The sequence below is a fragment of the Saccostrea echinata genome, unplaced genomic scaffold (assembly GCF_033153115.1).
Source record: "Saccostrea echinata isolate AGI-Se365-2 ecotype Australia unplaced genomic scaffold, CSIRO_AGI_Sech_v1 ptg000056l, whole genome shotgun sequence".
Classification (NCBI taxonomy): domain Eukaryota; kingdom Metazoa; phylum Mollusca; class Bivalvia; order Ostreida; family Ostreidae; genus Saccostrea; species Saccostrea echinata.
This window is the reverse complement of record NW_026889805.1, coordinates 20,362,501-20,372,696: the sequence shown is the minus strand read 5'-3', so window position 1 is coordinate 20,372,696 and position 10,196 is coordinate 20,362,501. Positions and strand designations below refer to the sequence as shown.

At 34.6% G+C, this 10,196-nt stretch overlaps 1 protein-coding gene across 1 annotated transcript in view; it reads right to left on the bottom strand.

Moving 5' to 3' along the window:
• Positions 1-5,191: 5,191 nt before the first annotated feature.
• Positions 5,192-10,196, bottom strand: part of LOC133173070 (transient receptor potential cation channel subfamily M member 1-like) — an 88,678-nt gene continuing 83,673 nt past the window's right edge. Inside the window, exons 28-33 of the mRNA XM_061307987.1 lie at positions 10,117-10,196; positions 9,556-9,771; positions 8,568-8,784; positions 7,973-8,092; positions 5,865-6,146; positions 5,192-5,415 (exon numbers count right to left, since the gene is read on the bottom strand). The exon at positions 10,117-10,196 is cut by the window's right edge and continues 15 nt beyond it. Coding sequence (XP_061163971.1) covers positions 5,311-5,415; positions 5,865-6,146; positions 7,973-8,092; positions 8,568-8,784; positions 9,556-9,771; positions 10,117-10,196 — 1,020 coding nt within the window. The 3' untranslated portion in view covers positions 5,192-5,310. The remainder of the gene's footprint in view (positions 5,416-5,864; positions 6,147-7,972; positions 8,093-8,567; positions 8,785-9,555; positions 9,772-10,116) is intronic.

The window sequence follows — 10,196 nt, the reverse complement described above, 5'->3', positions numbered from 1 at the left end:
AGGTGATTTCTATATACCTACCACTCAAACTTCATTTGTCAGGGGGTTGGGGTGGAGGGAGAGGGTGGGTAACAGAAATGCACAAGTGTTAATTATAATCAACTCCTGGAAAAAAAGACATAACATAAAATGTATGAAAACATATATCCCCTCATGTCCTGTTTGACCCTTGGTCTTGTGACATCAAATTCAATAGGGGTCATCTACTCTGAAAGGAAAATTTAATGTCTGTCAAGCATAGGGTTCTCAAGATATTGAACGGACAATATTCCCATGTTTTAGAAGTTTGAGCAGTCTTTCTATGTCCAGTTTAACCATTGAGCTTGTGACCTCCAAATCAAAGGGGCTCATCTACTCCTTAAGAGGAACCAATCCACTAAGTTTGATGTCTTTCAAGCAAAAGGTTCTCAAAATAATGAAGGACAGTATCTTCCTTTACCTAGCGTAATTTGACCTTTAACCTTTTTGACCTCAAAGTCAATAGGGGTTCTAAAGGGGAATTAGTGTTCCAAGTTTGATGTCTGTCAAGCAAAGGGTTCTCAATATATTGAGCAGTCAATAATTTCTTATGTCCAGTTTGACTACTGAACTTGTGGCCTCAAAATCAAATAGAATCATCTTCTCCAGAAATGTACCAAGATTGATATATGTCAAGCAAAAGGCTCTGAACATACTGAATGGCCAATATCTTCCATTGCTTAAAGAAGTTTGACCCTTGACCTTAACACCTCAAAATCTACAATGGTCATCTACTCTTCAAGGGAAACCAGTGTACCTAAATTGATGTCTGTCAAACAAATGATTTTCAAGATGTTAAGTGGTCAACATCTTCCTACGTCTAGTTTGACCCTTGGTCTTGTGAACTCAAATTCAATAGGGGTAATCAGCTTCTAAAGGAAAACTTGAATTATCTGTCAAGCAAAGATGTTCTCAAGATATTGAATGGAAAATATTCCTTAATTAGAAGTTTAACCCTTGAGCTTGTGACCTCAAAATCATCTACTACTCGGGTAGTAGCACTGTACCAAGTTTGATGTCTGGTAAGCAAAGGGTTCTCAAGACATTGAGCAGACAAAACCCACTAAACAACCACCATACAGGTGCAAAGGAATATGCCCCCATTTTTAAGGGAGGCATAAAATTATGCCTTTTCAGCAAAAGAGATAAGATCCATGCCTGCAGTGAGATACTTTGATAACATTGCCTCTTGCTCTTTATACATGTATATCCCAGTCTTCCAGTGCTAGTCATTTTTTTAAAAAACAGTCTTGAAAACCTCTGTGAATGACTAAACATGTAAGGCACTGAGCCTAATATTTATTCTGCAAACCGATACAGTATTTACTGGTTGCTTTGAACAACACATCCTCCAAAAAAAATCCAGGGCGATATCATACATGTACTGATAATAATACTCTTTGTTCACAATAGAAACATCCTTTTCCCAAAGGTAAAATAAAATAAAAACCTCATCCAAAGCATTTCATTTTTAATGTTCAAGCAAGCATTCTTTATTTGTTCACAATTTCAAACTGTTGACCGTGTTAATTGTTAATGCTTGCTATTCATTTAATTCTGCAGTGTTCAAAAAAGTAGTAAATCTGGATGGAGTGGAATGTCAAAAAAACAGCTGAAATTGTATAATGGCAAGTGGTAAAAAACAAGTATAGCCTTCATAACACTTCAATAATACTGTAAAAGAGGATTTAAAAAAAAGAGAGACATTATTCCACACCCTGGTTTAAATATGCATTTAGGGTTATTATTACTGAAATACCAATTTTATCAAATTCTACAAGGGTAGAAAAACTTGCCTACATCACATGCATTGGTTGCACCATAATCAGTAACAGCATTTCAAATAATAACAAGTAGGGATAGCACTATGATTTACAGTTAGCTGTCCTGCTTTTCATTCCTTCAAAATGAACACAGTACGGAAGGATCAGTTATTCATTATTTTGACAATAATGTATACATGTACATTGATATTAACTACACTTTAGGACACAAAGATTGACAAGATTGGAATCAAGTGCACCAGATGTTCATTAGTACCACAAACATATAAAACCTACATGAACACCAGCACAAATTTAGCATGTACATGTTCAATAACAATGTACATGTATCTGAGGATCCAAATTTCTTATCAGCACACAAATTATAAAAATTATAGTATAAAATATCAACAGGGATACTAATTTTATCTTAACTTCTATTTAAAGCCACTATGAGGAGGTTTATTTAAAAAAAAAAAAATTGCAAATGATTACATCCCTCTCCCATTTATAAACAAGAGGCCCATGGGCCACATCGCTCACCTGAGCACATTGGCTAGGCAAAAGCACAATCAGTTCAGTATTGAAAAGACCGGGGGGGGGGGGGGGGGGGGGGGGGGCTTGAATTTTAAACTACCTGATGATGCTTCCATGTCAATATAACAAATGGCTTTGTTGTACTTGAGAAGATTTTTTTAAAAAAATTCCCATATATTCCTTTGTAAAAATTTGATCCCTCATTGTGGCTCCTCCCTATCCCTGGGGTCATCATTTGAACAAACTTGAATCTACACTACCTGAGGATGCTTCCATATCAATATGACTAAACATAGCTTTTCTGTTCTTGAGAAGAAATATTTTTTCTATATGTTCTTATGTAAAACTTTCCATCCCCCATTGGGCCCCATCCTACCCCTGGGGGTCATCATTTGAACAAAATTGAATCTACACTACCTGAGGATGCTTCCATATGAATATGACTAAACATAGCTTTTCTGTTCTTCAGAAGAAGATATTTTCCTTTATATTTCTATGTAAAACTTTGATCCTCCATTGTGGCTCCGCCCTACCCCCGGTTTGAACAAACTTGAATCTACACTACCTGAGGATGCTTCCATATCAATATGACTAAACATAGCTTTTCTGTTCTTGAGAAGAAATATTTTTTCTATATGTTCTTATGTGAAACTTTCCTTCCCCCATTGGGCCCCACCCTACCCCTGGGGGTCATCATTTGAACAAAATTGAATCTACACTACCTGAGAATGCTTCCATATCAAAATGACTAATCATGGTTTGCAGTTCTTCAGAAGAAGATATTTTCCTTTATATATTTCTATGTAAAACTTTGATCCTCCATTGTGGCCCCGCCCTACCCTCGGGGGTCATGGTTTGAACAAACTTGAATCTACACTACCTGAGGATGCTTCCATATAAATATGACTCATCATGGCTTGCTGTTCTTGAGAAGAAGATTTTTAAAGATTTTTCCTATATATTTCTATGTAAAACTTTGATCCTCCATTGCGGCCCCGCCCTACCCCCGGGGGTCATGGTTTGAACAAACTTGAATCTACACTACCTGAGGATGCTTCCATATAAATATGCCTCATCATGGCTTTGCTGTTCTTGAGAAGAAGATTTTTAAAGATTTTTCCTATATATTTCTATGTAAAACTTTAATCCTCCATTGTGGCCCCGCCCTACCCCCGGGGGTCATGATTTGAACAAATTTGAATCTACACTACCTCAGGATGCTTCCATATAAATATGACTCATCATGGCTTTGCTGTTCTTGAGAAGAAGATTTTTAAAGATTTCTCCTATATATTTCTATGTAAAACTTTGATCCTCCATTGCAGCCCCGCCCTACCCCCGGGGGCCATGGTTTGAACAAATTTGAATCTACACTACCTGAGATTGCTTCCATATAAATATGACTCATCATGGCTTTGCTGTTCTTGAGAAGAAGATTTTTAAAGATTTTTCCTATATATTTCTATGTAAAACTTTGATCCTCCATTGCAGCCCCGCCCTACCCCCCGGGGTCATGATTTGAACAAACTTGAATCTACACTACCTGAGGATGTTTCCATATAAATATGACCAATCAGGGCTTTGCTGTTCTTGAGAAGAAGATTTTTAAAGATTTTTCCTATATATTTCTATGTAAAACTTTGATCCTCCATTGCAGCCCCGCCCTACCCCGGGGGTCACGATTTGAACAAATTTGAATCTACACTACCTCAGGATGCTTCCATATAAATATGACTCATCATGGCTTTGCTGTTCTTGAGAAGAAGATTTTTAAAGATTTTTCCTACATATTTCTATGTAAAACTTTGATCCTCCATTGTGGCCCCACCCTACCCCCGGGGGTCATGATTTGAACAAACTTGAATCAACACTACCTCAGGATGCTTCCATATAAATATGACTCATCATGGCTTTGCTGTTCTTGAGAAGAAGATTTTTAAAGATTTTTCTTATATATTTCTATGTAAAACTTTGATCCTCCATTGCAGCCCCGCCCTACCCCCGGGGGTCATGATTTGAACAAACTTGAATGTACACTACCTAAGGATGCTTCCACATGAGTTTCATCTTTCCTGGCCCTATGGTTCTTGAGAAGAAGATTTTTAAATGATGCCATTATTTTTTCAGTAATTCCTAATTATCTCCCCTTGAAAGAGGGCGTGGCCCTTCATTTGAACAAACTTGAATCCCCTTTACCCAAGGATACTTTGTGGCAAGTTTGGTTGAAATTGGCCCAGTGGTTCTTGAGAAGAAGTCGAAAATGTGAAAAGTTTACAGACGGACGCCGGACAAAATGTGATCAGAAAAGCTCACTTGAGCTTTCAGCTCAGGTGAGCTAATAAAACTGGAAATATGGGACAAACATTTTAAGCAGTAAAATACTCCAATCAAGCACACAGAATTAAAAAAAAAACAGTACACAACATTTACATGACAATTCATTTTAAAATAATATTAAGAGTCACTAAGACGAGGTTTAAGTTCAGCATGACGGCATCAGCTGATGAGATCCTTTCTCCATTTGTAAACAAAAAAATTGACATCAGGTTTAAGTATTAACATAGATCCATGCATTAATGAAAAAATATAATAATATACATTAACATACACAAATTGAAGTAATTCTTATAAAAATAAAATAATAAAGTAAGAACTTGCACTAAAAAAAAAAATTTATTATGCACAAAATTGTATCTATCGATCATTTTAATAAAAAAAATTAAATAAAACCGTTTCATGTTTCTTTAAATGCATAAGAATGTAAATCTGTTAAAATTCAACTCATAAACATGAAAAAAAAATTAAAAAAAACAAAACAAAATATAGTTTATAATAAAATTACATTTGTTAATAAATGATTAACTAATTAATTATAACCACTTTTAAGAACTAGCAAATCTCTGAGATATGAAAGCATATACAATTAAATATTATGCAAATACATGTTTTTAAAATTTATGGCCACATTTTCCTCCATTCTTCACATGGAGGCTTAACAGTATGCATCCTGGATTCTTGCAGCCTCCTGAATTATGGCACCTTCATTACCAAACAACTTCACATTTGGCAGGACTTCCTTCCAAGTTGTACCATTTTCCTGAAGAAAAAAGAAAATGAACACTTGACACCAGCACTTCACATTAACACCTCATTCCTTTGTTTAGAAAGCATACCCAATGTATAATATCATATTCAAAAAATCATTACTTTTCAATCATGTCTTCCTAGATACTTTTTTTGTTGTTTGCAAACAGATAATAGTATATATGAGATCCATTTTTAGTGGGTATATTTTTTGTTATTTTCATTGATTTAAAAGAAAAACCCAGCTGAACAGTACAATGAGAATCCCCTCTAGATAGACTGGCAGGATTGTGAAATCTTGGTAAAAAATGTTGAGATGTAACATGACTGGTTAGAACATATCTTTACTGTATCATTAAGGATAGCACTTAATAACTAGCATATAACCTACAGGTTAACTAAGGCATATTTATATACTGGGCCCAAAACATACCCTGACGTATGTCTGAAAATATATATTACCTCTGACATTCTCAATTCAAAGTTATCTCCTAGGTCATAATGAAAATTCCAGACTTCTGCCTCCATCCAGGCATTATCTGTATTACGTGGATCATCCAGATAACCCTTGTATAACAAGGAGGCTGAAAACCCTTGGGAATCTGCCTCTGTTCTCAGACTGGTGCGGGAACTAGTGCGAGAACCAGTAACACCAGCTATTACCTGAGAGGTGGAAAGCTCGGGATTTCCCATGGAAAAAGATGTTTTAGCATTGACATTCAGAGTAGCAAACTGTGCAAAAAACTGCAAAAAAGTAAGAATATTCATTTTAAATTAATACTAGAAATATGCCCATAGGATTTGTGAATGCCCCCTCCTAACTGCAACAAGAAAAGAAAAGTACTTTGCTTCTTTGGTCTGACGTACCCCGGTAAAATATGACGAAAGAATGATTAATTTTCCATTTTTTACATACACAGAACTAATACAGTATCTTCAGTACAGCTGTTTTCCTTTATAGCATGGTATGGGATGTTGATTCATCCCATGTTTCATCTAACAGCTAAATCAATTAAATCTCCTTATTTAAAGTTCATTCTCTCATATTTAGCAAATTTATATAGCTTAGGATCTTTTCACTAATATGTAAGGTTAAAAATTTTCTTACAGAGATTTATCTGTGTATCGAGTTTTATGGACTAATCTTTTATGGAATTAAATAAGATGAACTAAGCACAAAATGAGGAAAATGTGAATTTCAAGATTATAGGGAAGGTCAAGGTCAGGAAATTATAATGTACTTTATTTGCTCTCACCAATTTGTAATTATCTTGAACAATTTAAAAAAAAAACTTAGGTAACTGCATAATAAAGGAAATGTAGGATTAATGATCCTCTATACACTAAAGAAATTTTTTTCAAAGATTATCATTTAAGAAGTATTGGTAAATAGAAATCACTGATGTTTACTTAAATGGGGAAAATACATATAAAACAAATATCTTGAAATTGTGTTAAGAATGCTCAAATTTATTACAAATTGAGTTAAATACAGCATACTTAATTCATTTCATTTCTGATCCAAGGGCAGATTACTCTCTAACTGCATAAAAGTACCACAGAATCAGAACTCTCTACTGTGCAGTAAATATTACTCTCTAACTGCATAAAAATACCACAGAATCAGAACTCTCTACTGTGCAGTAAATAGATCAAGGCTTCTAAAGGTCTTTGGAAAGGTCAATGCAAGAAAACAATGGCAAAGTTGGCCTGCTCTCATCAATATGCATATTAGTACATGTATGAAGTTGATAAAAAATCTTCAAAAGTGAAGTTCAAGGTCAAGGGAAGATCAAAGTCATAAGGAAGGTCAAGGTCAGAAAATTTTGACAGATTTTAATTGCAGAAACCAGTATGTAATTTTGTATAAAGTTCAACTTCTTGAAAAGTGAAGTGAAGGATATATGGACAATGAAGATAAATTATGATCAAATTGAATAGCTCTTACCAATTTGTATTAGTGTATGTATGAAGTTTGATAAAAATATTATGAATAGTTTCTTTGAAACTTTACTAAATGCAAAATAATATTAAGGTCAAGGTCATCTGGAAGGTTAATGTCAAAAAATCATGCTACAGCTGTATAGTTCTCATCAATTTGTATGAAGTTATTTATTTCTTTGAATCTACTATAAATGCAAACTAAGATCATAAGGAAAGTCAAAGTCAGTAAATTAAGACAAAGTTGAATAGTATCTACCAATATATGTCTCAGTGTGAGTTTGACAAAAATATCATGGATAGTTAATTTGAAACTGAGCTAAATGCAAAATAAGGAATAGTGAGGTCCAGGTCACAGGGAATGTTAAGATCAATTTTTGCTGCAGTGGAAGAGCTCTCAGCAATATATGTATCAGTATATGATTTCATTGAAATTGGGCAAACACAAAGTCTGACAGGTGAAAAGACAGCTACGAACACTTGACAAACACTAAATGCCCCAGCTATATTCATGGTGGGGTAATAAAAATAACTGTACTAAAAAATTAGTCCTTTTACTTAGATTTTTAAAATCTTAAACTTAAGTCTTCGTAATTTTTAAGAAAAGTTTTCAATACTTTTTTCAATACCTGAATCATATCTCCCTGGTCCAGGGTTGGTTTTGATTCGACTTCGTTCTCATCAAACACAGTTTTCAGGAAAGACTCGCAGACAACAGAATAAGGAGAGGATAGACCATGAAGTACTCCCTATAAAAATAATACATATTTATTACATTTTCAACAGTGAAATACTGTGATTTATTTATTGAATAAAAGTGATATTCTCTCACAGTGTGAAAGGATATTAACGTAAGTAAAAAATAATTTCTGGCCTGTCATAAGATAGAGATAGTAACTAAATCATCTTGAAAGAGACTAAAACTGCCAATTTCCTTCTTAGTATGTTGCTAAAATCAATGTTACAATATTTTCAATAGGTCTCACAACTGTTAAGTTTTGACTTCTCAACCGCTCAACTCTGACATCACAGCCTAAAACTAGCCTAATTGTAAATGAGTTTTGTTATGTTTAAAAAATAAAATTGATGGACCCAGGGCCCATGCCCTCTACAAAGCACTAGCCAAAATCTAAAATTGATTGGCCCTAGACCATCAGCCCATCAATTATTTCGAGCCCTGAAACAGAAAACAGAGAAGCAAATGTGTCCAAAATAAAGACTTACCCCTGGTAATTCATACACAGTCTCAAGATTATTACCATCTCTCTGAGTGGCTATAAACTCTAAGACTCGTTTTCCCTCCACGTACAGATAACCACTAGGCTGATTATCCTGATTGTACTTCTGTCTCCATCGAGTACACACTGCCTTTATCACATGATTTGGTCCCCATCGCCATAGGTTTCCTTTGCCTCTAATTCCAGTTCGTCCCATAGGATTCCTGGAAAGAGGAAAGTAAAAGAGAAGTGCTGGTGTGTGTTAATTCACTACATTCAATGATGCAAGATAACTATACATGTCCACTGTATACAAATTGAACCAGCCTCTAATGGCACTGTACAGTAATCAAAATAGTATGTTGTGCATCCAGTATTCAAGTAAGACAAACTATGTTAAGGAGTTCTTTAGAATCACCATATTTTGAGTGTGTGTGTGTGTGTGGGGGGGGGGGGGGTAATTTTTACGGTTACCCCTTTTCCTCCTTTTATTCATATTTCAATCCCTTTTATCCAAGAATGCTTTATGGGAAATTTTGTTGAAACTGGTCCAGTGCTTCTGGAGAGGATGAAAATGTGAAACGATCAGTAATGTTCACTTAAACATCTTCCTCAGATGAGCTAAAAACCTTTCTGATTTTGTTCAGCACTTAAAAATTAATAAAAATAGTAAGTTGATTTCAATGTCATCATAGACAAATACATCCACTTGTATAATTTTTTTATTTTGTTTTCATTAAATTGCTGACATTGTATGTCCTGCTTCAACAAAAGAACCTTTATAACTAGGATAGAAGCAGAATCTGTTCTCCAAACATATAAAAACCTGTAGGAAGAGAAATAGAGATAAGAATGTAATCATTGATAAAGGTTAAATTCTGGTCAGTCACAGACAATAGGAGTGAGATGATGCACAATTTTTGTGAAAAGTGCATCAATTTCAACTTTGTTATTAATGAAAACACCATGCAAAAGAATATCAAATAGATTCTTACAGTGGAAGTCCATTGGGGTCCAGTTGATATCTGCAGGGCTGGTCATCCATAGAGATCCAGGATCTACGATCAATGATCTGTTTCCTTCCTCCATTTGTTTGGTGAACCACAGTAAGAATAGAATTCCATTTCATGTTGGGGATGGAGGGTAAGGGAGGTAATCCTATGAGCTCTTCTTCTGTCATTTTGGCATATTCCTCCTTCAGTTTCTTCACTCTTGTAGACAAAATAGAAAGAGTTCAATTATAGATCCCATCTATTATATTATATTATTCCATCAATTGTCTGTTATATTTCTGGTGAAAATATCTTTCTTTGTTCTTATTCTTGTTTATGGATATGACAATATAAAACAATCAAATAAACAATATGCTCTGGATAATACCCTCAATATACACATTTAGGATCCAATGTATAAATCACCACATTAATTATTGTTGAATCAATGTCATTTACATATAGGTACATTACTTACAATTAAAACATACTAGGGTTTTACAGACCATACTTTGATGACATAGAACAATCTATCCTAAATACATTGACTGTCCCTTTACTTACAGTATAATGTCCAGATCCACATATATTCTCTCCTCATCAGAAAACTTTTCTGTGGCTAAGGTATAAATCTTGGGATCATA